This window comes from Botryllus schlosseri, chromosome 10 (assembly GCF_051294905.1).
Source record: "Botryllus schlosseri isolate E-star chromosome 10, Bs_hap1, whole genome shotgun sequence".
Taxonomy (NCBI): Eukaryota; Metazoa; Chordata; class Ascidiacea; order Stolidobranchia; family Styelidae; genus Botryllus; species Botryllus schlosseri.
This window is the reverse complement of record NC_137245.1, coordinates 20,446,775-20,465,532: the sequence shown is the minus strand read 5'-3', so window position 1 is coordinate 20,465,532 and position 18,758 is coordinate 20,446,775. Positions and strand designations below refer to the sequence as shown.

Sequence of the window (18,758 nt, the reverse complement as noted above, 5' to 3'; positions counted from 1 at the left end):
GTAGTCCTATACAGTAAGCTACAAGCTGTAAAGTGTCAAATGATGAGTTCATCGACAGTGCAAAATCTACGATACAAACGAAATACAGGTTGCAAATATTTTTGAATTTGTAAAAAATTTTGACATTTTTTGACCTAACGCTGCAATTTTGACAAAATTTTGACAAAATTGCCCTACTTATGAGTATTTAGGAAGCTGCCGGAAGCTGTAAAAAATAGTTCCATAATTTGCAAAAACTTGCCCTACTTATCACTATCACATCTCATCACAATCACAAACCTCAGCACATTCCAAGTCACAAATATGGCTTCGACTATATTTCCCCTCAATTCAAGAAATATTTCGCATGGCGCCTATATATAATATGGTCGCATTGATTCGATGCATGTCTAGTATTGAAGGTGATGAACGCGACCCAAATCGGATTTTTATTAACATCTACAGCGCAGACTTGAAGAAGCTACTGGATTTTCAAAATGCACAACTATAGAACTAGAAGTACTCTCTTTTCAAATCCCGCAACTAGAACTAGAACTACTAAAAAACAGTAGTGAGTTGATCGTCGTTTCGATTGTTTGTACAAGTCTGAATTCACGACTCAAGCTTCACACACCGAAAATCATGCATTTCTAATGGTAGTGCTGCGTTTGTGCGGTCATGTGTCACATATAGAGAAGGACGACAGACAACTAGTCGTACGCTACGCAGTTCTATGCCCCATGATTCGTTACAAAAAGGTGAGCGATTCAGTGAGCGGACCCTGAATCATCAGAATTTGCGATTGGTTTGACAAAACCAAGCACCGAACACTGAGAAGCAATGTGCGCCCTTCTCATCAGTAACGAAGTGCTTCTATATTTACGTTGTTCTCAAGTATATTTTGTCTGCCTTATTCACTTACTCAAGTAGTTTTATTTGTATACTTGTTCTACTTCAAAAGTTACTATTATTACTAATTTTTGCGTGCGCAGTGAAAACTAGGCTTCGGACGCACTTCAATATCGCTTTGCTATACGAAGTTGAGAGTATAAGCAGATAGACCAGAGGTCTCAAACACGCGGCCTGCCAGAGCATTTTGTGCGGCCCGCGACGACATTTTAAATTTTTATTAATTTCACAATATATAAGTGTCACATATATCTTTTCTAATTATAAAGTGAAAATTCCCTCTTAATTGCTCCGAAAGCCTGAAACTATTCATCAAACTTCACTATCAAATCAATTGCAAACGCTACCATGGAGTGGAAGATTCAATATTTCGCCACATTTCCAATTCATGATGATAAATCCTGACCCTTAGACTGAAATTTGTGAGTTGGACTTAGACGCGACCATTCCTAAATTACTCAGACTCGGGCTAACTCGATGGCAAAATGAAAATGACTCGAGTGGACTTGAAGTGACTCGGAATGCCGTGAATTTGCTAGAACCATGGAAGCAACAAACTAATCGCGTATCAGGGGAATAGTAATAGATCAGAAGGTCGCAGCTTGGTATTTCGCTAACTAAGCAAGTAGTTATGGCAACCATTGGCAATCTGTTAGTTACATCTTTGGTCGCTAAACCATGTTATTAAGGCCACTTAAAGGTATCAAGTACCGTAGTGGGACCCTGCAACGAACGATGTAACAGCAATGGGCCGTTCGGCGTTCCGACATTTCAATCACTAGGACACATTCATTAATATATTTATATTCGATTTAAATTTTTTCCGCTCCTATATTTGAAGATATTTGGCCATGAGATTAATAGCCTACTTATCAGAAGTATACCCGAATCATGGATTGGAATTACAATGCTCAACTTAAAAATGTTTTGATATCAGATCAGTCTCCATTATCAATCTGTTAAATTCAAAATATTCATAGTAGCTGAAAAATAATAACCCGATAGCTTTTATGATGGCATCATACATTTGTCCGCCATATGGTGTCTATATCTTATAAGTAATATATATCAAGTACAACAACAATTCTATTCAAATAGTTATAAATGTGATTATTCTATTCGTGCCAGGCCTAAATTGATACAAGAGTAAATCATATTTTGACGATGTGTGTTTATTGCCAGTCTGCTGGATCGGCTCACTTTCAATAGGACAATTCATTTCCGCAAAATAAGGCCTACTCGGAGAGACATAGAATACCCCTATAAATGCTGCGGCCCGCGGCGTCGTCAAAACTGGAAAACTGGCCCGCGAGCACATTTGAGTTTGAGACCTCCGATGATAGACGGTGTGGCAATGGGTTCTCCACTCGGCTCCATTTTGGCTAACATCTTCGTGGGGTTTTATGAAGACAGATTGTTGGATAGTATACCGATCGGCCATTGATGTACTATCGCTATGTTGATGACACCTTTGCCATGTTTAATAATGAAGCTCAATGTGATTTGTTTCTGGCCAAATCACCTTCACCCTTCTTTGAAGTTTACTGCTGAGAAAGAGAATAACAATTCGATGCCGTTTCTGAATGTCTTTGTTGAGAAGATGAACAATAATTTTCTTACGTCTGTCTACCGTAAGGCTACATTCAATGAGTGGTCAGTAACTTTCAAGGGATTCGTTTTGTCCTGTGAAACGTAAAATCATTTTGATAAGGACCCTGGTACACAGGGCCCTGATGATTTGCAGTGATGACAAACTGAATTTTGAAATAAATACTATCAAATCTATTTTTATTGCCAATGGCTATCCAGAGCATATTGTCAAAGTAACTTTTGAACGTAATATACAAGATTTCTACAAAGATAAGCCGTTTGGACCAAGAAGGTGCCCAGTTTATTTGCATCTCCCGTGGATCGGCACAGCTTGTAACAGGTTTGAAAGACAGATTAAGTCCTCCGTGAGTCATTGTTTTCCACAAGTGGAACCCCGTGTCATATTTACTACGAAATCTTTACTACCAGCAATGCGTAAAGATGTGCTTCCTGCGATTGATCAGAGTAACATAATTTACCAATATACGTGCCGGTGCGACTATAGAGTCATAGACTATAGAGAGACTATATATAGACTATAGAGTCATACTCTATAGTGCGACAGTCGGTATGTGGGTCGCACATCTCAGCGCTTGCAACAAAGTATTTGTCAACACGTCCCACGTAAAATTAGGAATTCGCAGGGTGATGACATGTCTTCTTCATCATCACAGTCCCTAGTTACCATGCGTGATTATGACGAAGTAACAGCCTGCAACTCTGCCATTGGACAGCGTCTCTTACAACACCTAGAGTGTGCAGTGCAAAACATTACAATAACAATCAGTTTTTCATAGTTGCTCTTGGTCGTTCTTTTTTTCATTTGAAGGTTCTTGAATCAACCATTATAAAGCTGCAAAAGCCGATCCTCTGTCGCCAGAAGGATAATCTGTTAGCGCGTGCGTACGGCATTACCTTATTTCGTGTGTATTTCTCTTTAATTACTGACCGGTGTAATCGTCATTATCACTCGCGTTTTTCTTTTCCTATATATTCAATTGGTAGAACTGTTTGTTGGTTACTTTGTGTAAGGACGGTTGGCATTGTTATAAATCCTACGTTAACTCTGCCCTTGCCTACTTTGTGTCATTATATATTCAATCATTGTAGTAAAGGAGTGTGTTTGATTTATACCGGCGTTACCGACCGTCAAGATTAGACAGGCTTCTGCGCCTATAGTCGCCACACGAACATTTCGCGTGCCGCGCAGAAACAATTTATAACAACCGCAATTTACAACGCTTGCTTCGATCACAAAAGCAAGTCAAAGTAATCCAATCCGTATTATTCCACGGAGATTTGATTTGTTTCATCGTCAGAGTGCTTTCGATTGCACCAATTCAACAATCACCATTAACTGCCCTGATCTTTGAAGACAAACGATTAGTATCAGAATGCCGCTGCAACACTCTCCGACCGACGAGAAAGTTCGATTAGCTCCTTCGTTCAAGACTGTCGCCAAGATGACCGTTGAAGAGATGCGTATAGAACTTGCTGCTCTCGAATTGCCAACCACTGGGAACAAGGCCGTGCTATCGGAAAGACTGAAGAAAGCTCGTGAGTGTAAGCCCGACAATTTGGAAACATCTAGAACGCAACCGCCAGATTCACCGGTGCTAGATCAATCCGCGGCCTCGCCCGATCCATTTTCACTTCAGACCGAGAAGCCCAACGACCTTATGATGATGTTTACACTGATGAAGCAACAGCAAGAGGCAGCGGAGAAAAGGTTCATCATTCAGCAGGAAGCAGCAGAAAAAAGATTCCTCCTTCAGCTTGAAGGAATGCGTCAGGAGGCGAAAGAAGAGAGACACAATTTAACTCAATTCTTCACCGACGTTCGCAAGGAAGCAGAGAAATCCAATTCTAGCGGAGATTCCAATTTGCCCAGAGTCATTGGTAAGCGATTTAAGCGAATGAATAAAGATCTTCTGGAAATATTGCAGGCACTCGAACTCAAGTACACGACTTCCAACTCGGTCGAAGAAATTGAAGTGTACGTGAAATCGGTCGAGATGTCCATGACGGATTTGAAATCCTACGTAGATGGTAAAATTGATCTATTGGAAGATGGCGACTTGAAGACCGAGATTATTGACAGTTTGAAAGACGCTAGTCGAGTCTATTTAACTAACATTCCTCTAGCCAGGTCAAAGCTATCGAAATTGAAAGCGATTGACGAAGCTGACAGGACAGCTGGAAGTCTACCAAACGGTGTGAATCCGCCCTCATTTTATGGCGACATACTTTCTTTCCCGTCTTTCTGGGAGGCGTTTGAACCACTTGTTCATAACAACCAATCGGTCAGTAGATTTTACAAAATGACTTATTTGAAGGCTGCTATGAAGGGATCGGCGTCTGGTGTTCTGAACGGCTTTCCGTCTAATGCGACTAATTATGAGCCGGCGATTGCTGCGGTACTGCAACGATTCGGCAGGACGCAAGCAATCGTTCGCAGTCACATTAAAGATCTGCTTGATGGGAACCGGGTAGATTTCGAACTCGACAAAGTGCGAGGTATGCTAGACCGGGCTAATGCTAAGAGGTCAATACTGACTCAGAATAATATCACCTGGGATCAAATGTTCACTCAGATATTGGAATCGCAGCTACCTCAGAAATTACTCGAGCGTTGGATGCGTAAAATCAGCCCATTGATAGAGTCCAACGAGATAGCTTCGTCCGATCTAATGTTTGAGTTCATTGCAACAGAATTGGCGACTATGGACACTCTGAAGAGGTCTAGCTTTAAGCAGCCCGAGAAGCAACCAAAGACAAAGCAACAGACCTCAAACACCGATAAGTATTGTTCCGCTCAGTCTTTGGTAACTCAATCTATGTCGTCTCTCTGCGCATATTGCAGCAAGTCTCATCCGTTACTGGATTGTAGAGAATTTCTGAAATTAACCCCGGCTCAACGAATGTCTGGTTTGTTAACGAATCCCGGAAAGGTGTGTTTCAGGTGTCTCGCATCGCAGGGTGAGTCTGGACATCCTAAGCAGTTCTATCAGTGCAAAGCCCGGTGTGAGGTCGAAGGATGTGGAAAAGCTCATCACCAACTACTGCATGTCTTGGAGTCGTCGAATGCGAAAACAATGGTGTCCACTGCTAGGCGATCAGCAACGTCGGACTCCGAAATTGATACCTTGCTTCCCACCGCACTCGCGCAAATTTCGAACCAGGGTAAGACTAGGCGTGTTCGCATTGCTTTCGATTCGTTGTCGGAGAAGTCCTTTATCACCCGAAACGCCGCTAATTACTTGCAGCTACCGCCTATTCCAGGGGTGGGCAAACTACGGCCCGCGGGCCGCATGCGGCCCGCAACACCGCTCTGTGCGGCCCGCGAGAGTCTAAAGAAACTTGTTAAAAATATTGATAAAATGCGTACTAAAAATCGGGACTTGATTAAAATTTTTCTTAGTTTATTTCGTCGTCATAATTCTAAGGCAGTGGTTCTCAAACTGGGGGCATGAAAGCGTCTGAAAGGGGCGCGAAGCTGAGCTCAACTGAAAATTTTTATCGCGCTCCGCGCAATTTGCATCCAAGTCATAATTATTGCTCTGTATTTAGTCTGAATTTCATTCTTAAAAATCTCTCATCCACAGTTGTAATCTTCCATGCCATCAAACTATCCGTTAGGTTTGCTAGCATCGTGGTTGCTTTTTGTGATATGACGATAGAGGGCGGGAAATCTTTGACCATCGTAAGGGGCGTGTCTTGAAAAGTTCGAGAACCGCAGTTCTAAGGTAAATACTTCCTATAATATTTTTATGTCCAATTTCTGACGCGACAGCCCGATCTCAAGGCCCACACAGTTTAAAAGGGTTTAACTGCTAAATATTACAGAAATCCTAAACGAGATTGACATAATTCGGATCACGAGTGTTATTTCAGATTGGTAACTCCAGTTTTAATTAGTTCAGTGATGTCCCTATAAAAACGATTCGCACGTGTTTTAGGTAGATTCGTTCTCCGTATGCGTAGAATTAGGGTATTTAGATTTTATCTACACATAGTAGAAGCGAACATGTTTGAAGCTAACATGGTTATGATGCTGTCAGCGTTGTGTGTCCTAGAACTAAACCAAGAGTGGACTAAGTCAATCTATGAACAGATCGCTGCTTACAGATTTAAATTTCAATCTACCGTAGTTTTATGAATCGGGACAACCGACTTTTTTATCACTTTAGGTTTGACAAATTGGTTTTTGAGGTCGACCAGCCTATGAAATCTCGCCACTATTTCTGACGCGTGTACGATATCAACAAAGCAATGTTTGGTTTGTTTTAAATGAGCAAATATATTATCTTCATGTCCTCACCATATAATCAAATACCAACATTGCGTTTTGGTTTATAATCCCAATTTTAAAAAGCTTCTCGGAGGTAAAAAAAACTTCAATATACGATTGAATAGTATATTGATATTGAAATGAACCCGAATATTATCGGCTGACACTCGTCTGGGGTAATCGAAAGCAACTAGTAGAGAATTCGAGAGAACATTGTATATCAAAAGTCGTATCACGAAATATGACGTCATCAGCATGTGGTGAGATCCCAAATAAGAGAGCGTTCATTGTACTATTTTAAGATGGGACACGAAATTCTTTTGTAGACGAGGCTTGGGCTGATGTATTTTGATAAAGGTTGACTCCAAGGTACACAGGTGAAAAAGTGTGAGCGGCCCCTCCCGATGACGTGTAATCTGTCGTCTTGAAAAATTTTCGCACAAGCTGGATCATCCAACAGGTGTTTGCCAATGGCAGAATTTACAGCCTTTGAACGCTCAGCCTCCAGCTTAAGTGGAGGAGTCAATAGTGGGCTTTTCACCGAGCGTGATTAACGTGTTCTGATAAATCTAGGGATAATTTTATATAGTGCGGCCCGCGAATGGATTCTGATGTTGAATGCGGCCCGCGAGCTCAAAAGTTTGCCCACCCCTGGCCTATTCGAAGCCAACAAATGAATATTAGTGGATTTGGCGGTAGTTCAACCTCTAGTTCAATGGATCTAGTCGCATTCAATCTGGAACCATTACATTCAGAACCGAGAGGCTGTATTGAAGTTCAAGCGTTCGTTCAAGACGGTGTTATTTGCACGCCCTTAGATAACATCACTTTACGTTGCGATCAGGTGAACCACCTTGACGGATTGCCGCTGGCTGACCCTCTCCCAAGGGACGACGGTACGGTAGATATACTATTGGGAGGACGTTATTATTTTTCACTGATGCAAGGATCGGTTATTAGTCCTGAAATCCCCGAATCTGGACCATTTGCAATTGAAACTATGTTCGGTTGGGTATTGGCTGGACCATGTAGTCGTAATTCTTCAGTTAATCGTTCTTCTAATTGTTTGCTTACCAGAAGCTCGTCAAAAGTACAGCGCTCTGAATTGGATCCTTGGCAACTGTTGGACAACAAACTCGAACGATTTTGGAAGCGCAAGACTGCATTGGGCTTACAGATAAGGATTTGGTTCATACTTCTGACGAGGTTGACGCGATTGCACAATTCAATGATTCGGTGTCGTTCGATGGGGTTAAGTGTTGCGTGTCGTTACCATTTAAACGCGATGCAATAGAGTTGCAGCCCAATTTCGCGCAGGCATATTCTCGTTTGCTAACAACAGAAAAGGTTCTAAGGAAAAACCCTGATAAATTGACTAAATACGATCAGGCGATCATGGACTACGTGGACAATGGTTTCGCTCGAAAATTGTCGCAAGCGGAATTGGATAAAATTAGTGCGATTCCTCATTACTACGTCCCGCATCATCCGGTTTTTCGTGAAGCGAGTTGTTCCACGAAATTGCGAATTGTTTTCGACGCAAGCGCAAAAAATGGCTGTGGGCATTCGCTAAATGATTGCGTTTTGAAGGGCCCAAATTTGTTACCCGACATAGGTGCTGTGCTTCTACGATTTCGCACTCATAAAATTGCTTTGAGCGGAGACATTCGGAAAATGTTTTGCCACAGACTGCTATTAATCCGGATCATCAGCGTTTCCAATTATACCTTTGGCGAAATTGCGAGTCGCGCAGAACGCCAGACGTCTACGTCATGGAAAGAATAATGTTCGGAGTCTCGTCAAGCCCTTTCCTCGCAATTCAAACAATCCACCATCATTCTAATACTGCGCCGATCATTGATAAATTTGGTCGCGACTTTGGCGATGAAATCGTTCGCAATATGTACGTCGATGACATTCATGTAGGTGGAAATAGCGTTGAAGAGGTTGTCTGCAAGCAAAAGAACTTGGTTGAGTTTTTCAATGACGGTGGATGGTCCTTGGTCAAATTTGCGTCCAATAATCGAGAAGTCATGGATTGCATTCCCGAGGAAGCTCGGTTACCGAATTGCGTTCTCGATCTTGATGATGCCAACAATGGTGAGGCCTCGTCTCTCGGTTTGAAATGGCACACGACGCAGGATGTCATGTATTGTAATGTGAAACCCAAACTGCTTGAGCAGGATAAAATCGTCACAAAACGATATATTTTGAGTAAGCTCAGTCAAATCTACGACGTGTTTGGATATTTTTCAGCATTCGTTATCACCGAAGATTTTGATGCAAGAATTGTGGAGACGAAAACTCGATTGGAACGATCCGGTTGACGACACACTCGCCAAGAAGTATCGACAATGGACCGACGAGCTGTCGCTTCTGGAGTCCATCAAAATTCCACGGTACCTTTTTTGTCGAATACGCTCTCCAAATTCCATGCAGCTTCATGGTTTTGCTGATGCCTCTGAAAGTGCTTACGGGGCCGTAGTCTACATTCGAGCTGAAGATGACGTAGGCAATATTCAGACCCAATATTTGATTGCTAAAACGAGAGTGGCCCCATTGAAATCGACATCTGTTGCGCGACTCGAGCTAATGGCAGCCCACTGTCTGGCTAAATTAACTAGATACGTTTTGGATGCGCTGAGTTCTGAAATTTGTATTGATAAAGTCTATTTGTGGCTCGACTCCGAGATAGCTCTGGCATGGATTGCCAAGCCAAGTTCACATTGGAAAACGTTTGTGAGGAACAGAGTTCAGGAAATTCATGATCTCGTATCCCCACACGCTTGGAGACATTGTCCAGGCATCGAAAATCCAGCAGACTACCATAGCCGTGGCATGGCGCTTCAGGAATTGAAGAGTAGTTCAACCTATTGGCAAGGACCGCGCTGGCTGAGGTCTGAAGGAGTTCAGAATGGCGGAATACTTCCTTTTACGTCATATTCAACGCTCAAGATTTAGCAGCGAATTCGAAAATCTCGACAAAGGTAAGAATGTGTCGAATAAATCAAAAATTAAAGACATGGATCCCAGAGTAGACCTCGAAAATAAGCTAATCGTTGCCGGTGATCGGTTGAGTTTGTGTGATTTGCCAGAGTTCACGAGTTCTCCGATTATTCTTCCCGCCAAGGAGCCGTTGGTGGATAAACTCATTCTACATGTCCACGAAAGCAACTCTCATTCTCCGCAGGACACAACCATCGCTATTCTTCGTGAGCGTTTCCTTATTATTCATATCAGGAGCGAGGTAAGAAGGGTATTGCGAAATTGTATCGTCTGTCGACATTGGAACACGAAACCACTCCAACAGAAAATGGGCATTCTTCCAAAGGAACGCATTTGCGCTTCTCCGGCATTTTCTGAGGTCGGGTTGGATTTCACGGGGCCAATTTATATTAAAGTAGGTGACGACGCAATGCAAAAAGCGTATATTTGTTTGTTCACTTGCCCCCACAGTAGAATGATTCATTTGGAATTGACCAGCAATATGTCCACGGAGGAATTCATCGGTGCTCTGCAACGAATGATAAACAGGCGTGGCTGGTGTCGAGAAATTATATGCGACAACCAACTGACTTTCAAAAAGGCTGAACGTTTAATTCAGATTTCCACACGCGCGTCCTTCAAAAAGGGGTCAGACAATGAAGCTCTGCAAAAATACCTTACCGACAACGGGATAACGTGGAAATATATTACCGAACGTGCTCCACACCGCGGTGCCTTCTACGAGAGGATGAACAGATCTATTAAAGAACCTCTCAGAAAGATTCTGGGTAAGGCAAAGTTGAACTTCACTGAGCTCTACACCCTTTTGACAGATATCGAGTGTGCGATGAACCAGCGCCCGTTGACGTATCTCGGTTCCGATCCGAGAAACCCACAGGCAATCACTCCGGCTCATTTAGCAATTGGTCGACCACTGCGGCATCTACCGAATTTCCCGGCCAAATCCAGTGTCAACGTCTCGAAGCGATTTCGCTATCTTCAAACGCTGTTGCGTCATTTCTGGTCGAGATGGTCGAAGGAATATCTCTCGACGTTGATCAGAAGAAAAAAATGGGTTTTCGAACATTCGGTTCCAAACGTCGGAGACGTTTGTTTAATTGCGGACGACGGATACGCGCGCTCGATTTGGAAGGTCGGCAGAATCGTGAAGGCATTTAAAAGCAAAGATGGCCTCGTGAGGACGTTCAAATTGAAAGCGGCCCGTGGATTTCTTACGAGACCCATTCAAAAACTCCACTTACTGGAGAGAGACTATTCGGTTGACTGTGACCAGTCAAAGGGGGGTGGATGTTAGCTAGGGCTGTTCAAAAATAACTTTTTTTTCCCGATTCAAGCCGGTCACCTCTTAAATCGTCAGGTTGCAGTAGAAAACCTTGCTCACCAAATTTCACTCGATTCCAACAAGTAGAGGCCTCCGCAGATCCAATTAAAATTTTTAATTTATTATGGAAAATAAAAAAAAAATTCCAAATTTTTCTGCCAACCCCACGAAATTGTTGAGCTGTCTTCAAAGACGTTGCAAAACAAATTTGAGTCAATTTCGACCAGTAGAAGCGGAGTTATAGGAGTTTTTCGTTGAAATTTCTCGGATTATCCTTGATTGGTGGATAATCCGCGATTTATCAACGAAAAACTCGCATAACTCCGCTTCTACTGGTCGGAATTGACTCAAATTTGTTTTGCAACGTCTTTGAAGACAGCTCAACAATTTCATGGGGTTGGCAGGAAAATTGGGAAAACTTTTTTTTAAATTTTCCATAATAAATTAAAAATTTTAATTGGATCTGCGGAGTCCTATACTTGTTAGAATCAAACCAAATTTGGTGTGCAGCGTTTTTTAGGGTAACCTGACAATTTAATCAGTGAATGGCTGGAATCCGAAGAAAAAAGTTATTTTTGAACAGCCCTAATGTTAGCGCGTGCGTACGGCATTACCTTATTTCGTGTGTATTTCTCATTTAATTACTGACCGATGTAATCGTCATTATCACTCGCGTTTTTCTTTTCCTATATATTCAATTGGTAGAACTGTTTGTTGGTTACTTTGTGTAAGGACGGTTGGCATTGTTATAAATCCTACGTTAACTCTGCCCTTGCCTACTTTGTGTCATTATATATTCAATCATTGTAGTAAAGGAGTGTGTTTGATTTATACCGGCGTTACCGACCGTCAAGATTAGACAGGCTTCTGCGCCTATAGTCGCCACACGAACATTTCGCGTGCGGCGCAGAAACATCATCTCTTCACGCTGGGAATCTGCCATTAGTGTAACACGAGAAATTGTCAATTGTCACAGCTCAATAGTGCCCTCTCTGGGGAGATGTTCACCCTCGTGTCTTTATAGACACTTGTTGAAGATTAGTCGCTTGGTGCTGGTAATAATAAGTTTTTGTCAGTGATTCAAATTAGCCAAGATTAGGGGTATAAGGGATTCGATTATTGTATTGTTTGGTGCATCATTGAGATAATTGTGATTATTCATTTAGATTATAAGTTTAGCCTAGAGAGTTAACTGTTGTTAACCGATTTGTAGCCACTGCCTTGAAGTTGACGTGGACTTTCATTTGATAAATTTGTGATCCTATTTCAGTAATTGTTTGAATTACTTTGACCGTGTCTCAGGGGTAGGCTCGGATAATAGGACGCATAGAAACTAGGTAGTGGTTGGAATTGAGTTAGCAAGCTACTCGAACAGTCTAAGTTGATACAGCCAAGTCTCTAATCGAGCCAAATATAACGTACTATCGTAACTAGGCTACGACCAAAAGTACGTTACATTAAGTTAACAACACTACTCGTTTGTGGTTAAGAGCTTCTTATTAGCTTTATACCGTATTGTTGCAGTTATATAGTGTCTGCAAAATTGATTGCCCCAATACTTGTAAGTCTTCAAATTGAGTACCGGTATTCCATTCATTCCTGCCTAATTAGTGTAGTGTTCACGTCGACTGAAAGGCATAGTTTACAACTGAGGTTTCAGCGGCACTCAAAGGGCTATATTGTAGTTCGACTAGTCATGGCGATGAAGGAATCTGTTGCTAAGAAGGAATTGGATGAAGCGCTCGCTTGTTTGAGAGAACAATATACATTCATTGAAGAAAAGATGTTGAATCCTGATGAGACCCTGCAAATGTACTGTAAGGAACTAGAACGTACGTTTGAAAAATATGTTACAGTCCAACGACTGTATACTATGGGAATGCAGGATGATATTGTTAAGACAACCCACATCAAGGATTATGAAGGAGAGCTTCGGTATTATCAAGAATTTCAATACAAACTTCAAGAATGCTGTAACCGGTGTATCAAGGCCTCTTTGCCACCACCAATAATCGGTCGTTCATCTATTCGATCAGGTACCTCACATTCTATCAAGAGCATTAACAGTGAACGTTCGAGGCGTATTAAAGCCATAGCTTTAAGAGAAAAGGCTCGTTTGATGTTGAAGCAGCAAGTGGAAAGGGAGTCTCTGGAAGATGAGCGTATACTGGTAGAACGCAAATTGGCTCGCCAAAAAAATGCTCACGAATATGAATTAGCCTGTGCTGAAGTTGAGGCTTGGGAAATAGGTGACGAAAGGATTGGCATTCTTGAAACTGCGTCTCATCAAAATCCCAAAGAACAGGATCAATATAATTTTATTGAAACCAGACAGAGTCTGGTACGATCAAGAAGAGACGAGCAAGGTTCATCATTGCCAAGGAAAGAAGGTGCAGGGCAGATGGACAACAGATTGTTGTATGCAGCTCATGTTGAGACACAGAAATGCCTCAAAGAGGACAGTATTTTGCAAGGGCAGGGTTTCGAATACCCAGGATGCAACATAACTCAAAGAGTAGGCTTAGAATCTCAGAAGCCATTGATTCATCCTAAAATAATCAGGCACAATCAAAGTGACACCAGAAAAAATGAAGATCGTATTGATTTAATGGAAATTGCTACAGCTTCGCGGAACGCTTCTGATTTACCAAAATTAGAACTATTGACGTTCGATGGTTCACCAAAGGAGTATACAAGATTCATTCGAAACTTTGAGAAAAATATCGAAAGCAGGGTTTCAGATGGTTATACCCGATTGACGTATCTGTTACAATACTGTAAAGGAGATGCTAAAGACTCGATTCTACACTGTGCATCCTTCATAGATGGAAATGAAGGCTATAAAACAGCAAAGCACATACTACAAGCTATGTATGGTGGGACTTTCACTATCAGCCGTCAATTTATGGAAGAATTGAATGCCAACCCTAACTTAAAACAAGGGGATAATGAAGGGTTAATAATCTTTTCAAGGAAATTACAGCAATGTTATATAACACTGAAGAATTTGGATCAATCCTCAGAATTGGAAAATTTCGACAATTTGGCAAAAATTGCATCAAAGTTACCACCAAACCTGTTGAATAACTGGATCAAATTATCAGCTATGAAAGAAAAGGAAAATGTTGCACCGTCCTTCAACGATCTGGTTGTTTTGGTGTCCGATGCAGTGGAATGCTCAAATTCAAGCATGGCCAAGGTGATAGGTTCTATTCATAAAGATCGATCCACACAAAGGGGATCTGGTACAATAAACAAATGTTACGCTAATGCCATAACTACCAAATGTTGTAAGATTGGTAATGAGGCCGATGTTGATTCTAATGGGATTGGAAGAGTATGTCCAGACTGTGCAGGCAGTCATTCGCTAAAAAACTGCTCTACCTTTTCAAGTAAAGACCCAGAGGATAAATATGAACTTGTTAAAAGCAGTAACATTTGTGCAAATTGCCTTGTACCGGGCCATATTGCAAAGCGCTGTAAATGGCCGAGTGCTTGTAATGTGAAGGGTTGCAATGCAGGAAAACATCATACCCTGTTGCATCGAAAGGAAACCGATATTGCTGGTAAAGAATGTGTTCAACGGCCTATTGTTAGTTCACTATCGGTTGCTTCATCAACCCTTGGAAGCAGAGTATATTTGAATGTCGTTCCAGTGAGAGTTAGTTGTCAGACCGGCATAACTCTTGAAGTTTGGGCCTTTTTGGATCCGGGAAGTAGCAATTGTTTTTGCACTAAAACTTTGACAGAGATGTTATCTGCAAATACTCGTAAAATCTCCTACTCTTCAATGACAATACATGGGACAAAGATTCAGACTGGAGAGTTTGTTGATTTGAATATCGAATCACTGGAAGGTAGCAGTCGAGTTAATCTGAAGCAAGTGCTGTCAATTGATAAAATATCTGCTTCAGCTAACAAATATAAGGGAAATCCTGATATCGAACGCTACCCTCATTTGAGTGGGATTGAATTTCCTAATCTTCCAGGTGATAGAGTTCATTTATTAATTGGTTCTAATGTCAGCGAATCATTGTGGATTGATAAATTCAAGAGAGGTAAATCGGGAGAACCAGTTGCACAAAAATCGCTATGGGGTTGGAGTTTAATTGGACCGAAGTTGGAGACTCCAAATGATTCGGTAATCAACGTTACCAATTTCATTCAAGTTCAAGATGTTGTGACGAAGCAAATTGATCAGACATGGCATTCAGACTTGGGAGATAAAATCTCAACGCCACAATCTGTCTTGTCAAATGAAGATTGTTATGCACCGAATAGTGCAAAGGGTGGTATAAGCTCAGTGGGTGTTGATCCACCAGTTGCAGAGAAGCGACTGCCTCGCCTGTACAGTACACTGTCTAAAGACTGTGTATCGAAGGAAATATACTGCAAGAGAAAGGAGAAATCCATTGACAAAGGATTGGCTTGTATTTTGTTTGAGCAGGAAGTCAATTCACCTGCGGTTCCAGATGAACTGAACTGTACGCAGCCGCAGCCTATTGTCACAGGCGCAATTCAGGGAACCCAAGATCCAATAGATAATTTAACTTTGTCGTCGTATTTGTGGATGCTATGTTTTGCAAATGAGATGAAAGACAAAGGAGGCACATATCTGAAGTCTATCCCACCTTTCAGCGATATCGGAGTACATCGATTCCTCAAGGACCAAGTGCTTCTAAATGTCGTAGTTCAATTGGGACGGTTATGTCTTTTGGAACACCTCATTTATAGGTGGTTTAATCAATGTGTGCAAATTCATGTATAAACGCATTTGATGATTTTATATGCATACGACCTGCAGTGCATTATGCGCAGTAACGAAGTTCTGATAAACGCAATGTGATGATTTTATATGCATACGACCTGCAGTGCATTATGCGCAGTAACGAAGTTCTGATCTAGTGTGTCACTGAGGGGTATTTTGAGATTATGATTTGATCCGCTCAGCAGATGCCTATACTCTGCCACCACACAGTGTCTTTCAAAGCCTCCAGCGAAGGCTTGCATCAAATTAGGTTTGATATTGAAGTTTGTATAGCTTATGAGTCAAGCTATTATTTGAGGTGTTTCTCGTTGTTTTCTACTGTGTAATTTTCGATGTATTCAACGTGATTCCTACATCTGTGGGGGGGAAAGTAACACGAGAAATTGTCAATTGTCACAGCTCAATAGTGCCCTCTCTGGGGAGATGTTCACCCTCGTGTCTTTATAGACACTTGTTGAAGATTAGTCGCTTGGTGCTGGTAATAATAAGTTTTTGTCAGTGATTCAAATTAGCCAAGATTAGGGGTATAAGGGATTCGATTATTGTATTGTTTGGTGCATCATTGAGATAATTGTGATTATTCATTTAGATTATAAGTTTAGCCTAGAGAGTTAACTGTTGTTAACCGATTTGTAGCCACTGCCTTGAAGTTGACGTGGACTTTCATTTGATAAATTTGTGATCCTATTTCAGTAATTGTTTGAATTACTTTGACCGTGTCTCAGGGGTAGGCTCGGATAATAGGACGCATAGAAACTAGGTAGTGGTTGGAATTGAGTTAGCAAGCTACTCGAACAGTCTAAGTTGATACAGCCAAGTCTCTAATCGAGCCAAATATAACGTACTATCGTAACTAGGCTACGACCAAAAGTACGTTACAATTAGTGTTGTTTTGTCATCCGGCGGTTTTACAGTTGATTTTGTGTGCATTGTACCGTCACCGTGCGTTGTTTATTGCCGTTCGCGACTCTGTGTACTTGTCATAATTACGTCACAAAGAGAAAATTCTTTCTTTATTTCGAACTTGGTCAACCTCATTTACTGGCGATCGCTCCGGAAGAGAGCCAGTCGAAAAGCTTCGAGTGGAATAATTTTGGCAACAAGAACGTAGTGTTTGCTGCAATATTGAAGTTGAGAGTATACCCGAACAATTTCAATTGGTGAAATCCATGCAAATTTCCCAAACTTGATTATTCTAACCTTTTGAAGGCGTTTTTAGCCCCCTGTCGCTCAGAATCGCCGCCCCAAGGCGAAATACCTCCCACTTTTGGAACCGCTGGTCTTAACTCTGTAGCAGACCTCGGCATTTTATGGCGCGCGACACAATTCTGACCGGCCAGCGAAATGTTGCTTATAATTTGGTACATAAAACCTAAATTTGGATGTTAATGAGTGGACTAAAATTATAGGCTGTATAAGTTGAACCGGAATTGCGTCTACTTTGGCGTCCAATATAATAAGATTTTTCTATAGTGGTGAAAACACCTTCAATTTTTCGGGATATTTATGGGACATATCTAATCCGTCGACGTCGATACAGAATTTGTATAGTAATATACTTGCACAATCAAAGGCATGGCAAAGGTTCCCGACCGAGGATCTATCTATAGCTTTCAAGGATCGGCAACCTACGGCCCGCGGGCCGGATCCGGCCCGCCAGGCGAAATCGTCCGGCCCGCGGCATCATAATCAGTTGTCATAAGAATACGGCCCGCCGTTTCTTGTTGAGTTTCAAACTTCAGTGCCAGCACTGTTTAGAAAAATTGTGGCATTGCTAAGATATATGTACGTTGTACTACTCTATTGTTACGACATAAAACTGATGCGTAGGCGGAATACTGGTATTATATCGTACTAAAGCGCCGTTCAATTATAGAGTAATACTCTATAGTGCAATATTGTCTGCAGAGTTAACGACAGTTGCCAAGAACAGTGCTCTTCAACCGAGTGCGTACACCCAATAGTGTGCCATATATTTTAAAGGGTGTATCATCTGCCACTCTGATGGGTTGTACCAGATATCGCATTTCATTCGGCCGATGACTAGCTATCACAACAATGAATTTGCTATATACATGGTGATATTTCAGAAGGGGTCGACTGGATGTATAATACGGTATAATGCTCCCAAGTGTACGCACTACGCAGCTTGTAAATTACATACTATTAGGCATGTCATTAATGGCTCCACTTGTTTGTAGTATTTGTGGTGTTTTCCGACTGCAATGTCATTTACAGCAGGCCGATATTATTTTGATTCTGTAGATATGCCGACTTGTAGCACGGCCTACTAATTTAATTACTGGATTTTTCTCACGCTTTCCGAAATTCGTTCTCTACGAAATAATTTCAAGCTATATTCAGTACTCCGTTTGCTGTAAAAGTTAATTCCATACCCACAGAATTTCAAAATGATCTTATTCAAATGCAATTCAGTGACGAATTGAAGGAAAAATTCCGTACAAAGAGCATATCGCTACTTGACTTTTACAAAAAGTACCTCCGTGAAAGTGGTCTTTATCCCATCTTGACCAGCCATGCAAAAGAAACGAAGAGCAAACTAAGATCGTGCAATCTCCGACGCCCATATAGAAAATGTTCTGGCTCTTGCATCATCTGACTTGGTACCAGATGTCAAAAAAACTTTCAAAAACCAAGCAGCATCAAGTTTCACAATAATGCTGTGTTGTTGAAGTGTCAATATGCATTTGCTCTTATTGTGATTGGTATGGTTGAGATTGAGCGATGTAGCGTAATATACTGAAGTGAGTATGAATTGTAGTATGAGAAGTCCGGCCCGCCTATGAGTTGTGCATTTGATATTTGGCCCGCGACCAGCAAAAGGTTGCCGACCCCTGGCTTATATCCTTTGTGTGCCTGTGCCTGTGCCCGTC

The 18,758-nt window shown here is 41.6% G+C and overlaps 3 protein-coding genes and 1 long non-coding RNA gene across 4 annotated transcripts in view; 3 read left to right on the top strand and 1 right to left on the bottom strand.

Annotated features, from left to right (window-relative positions):
• LOC145448180 (uncharacterized) overlaps positions 1–18,758 on the top strand; it is a 453,937-nt gene that overhangs the window by 245,072 nt on the left and 190,107 nt on the right. The gene's annotated exons all lie outside the window — the stretch shown is intronic.
• Positions 1–18,758, bottom strand: part of LOC145448166 (chromaffin granule amine transporter-like) — an 81,098-nt gene that overhangs the window by 42,124 nt on the left and 20,216 nt on the right. The gene's annotated exons all lie outside the window — the stretch shown is intronic.
• LOC145448168 (uncharacterized) lies at positions 9,684–12,263 on the top strand. The gene is made up of 2 exons (XM_080326511.1): positions 9,684–10,016; positions 10,080–12,263. Exons 1-2 carry the CDS (start codon positions 9,684–9,686, stop codon positions 11,067–11,069), a joined length of 1,323 nt encoding a protein of 440 aa, XP_080182637.1. The 3' UTR covers positions 11,070–12,263.
• LOC145448162 (uncharacterized) lies at positions 12,044–16,560 on the top strand. The gene has a single exon (XM_080326505.1). It carries the CDS (start codon positions 12,793–12,795, stop codon positions 15,862–15,864), a length of 3,072 nt encoding a protein of 1,023 aa, XP_080182631.1. The 5' UTR covers positions 12,044–12,792; the 3' UTR covers positions 15,865–16,560.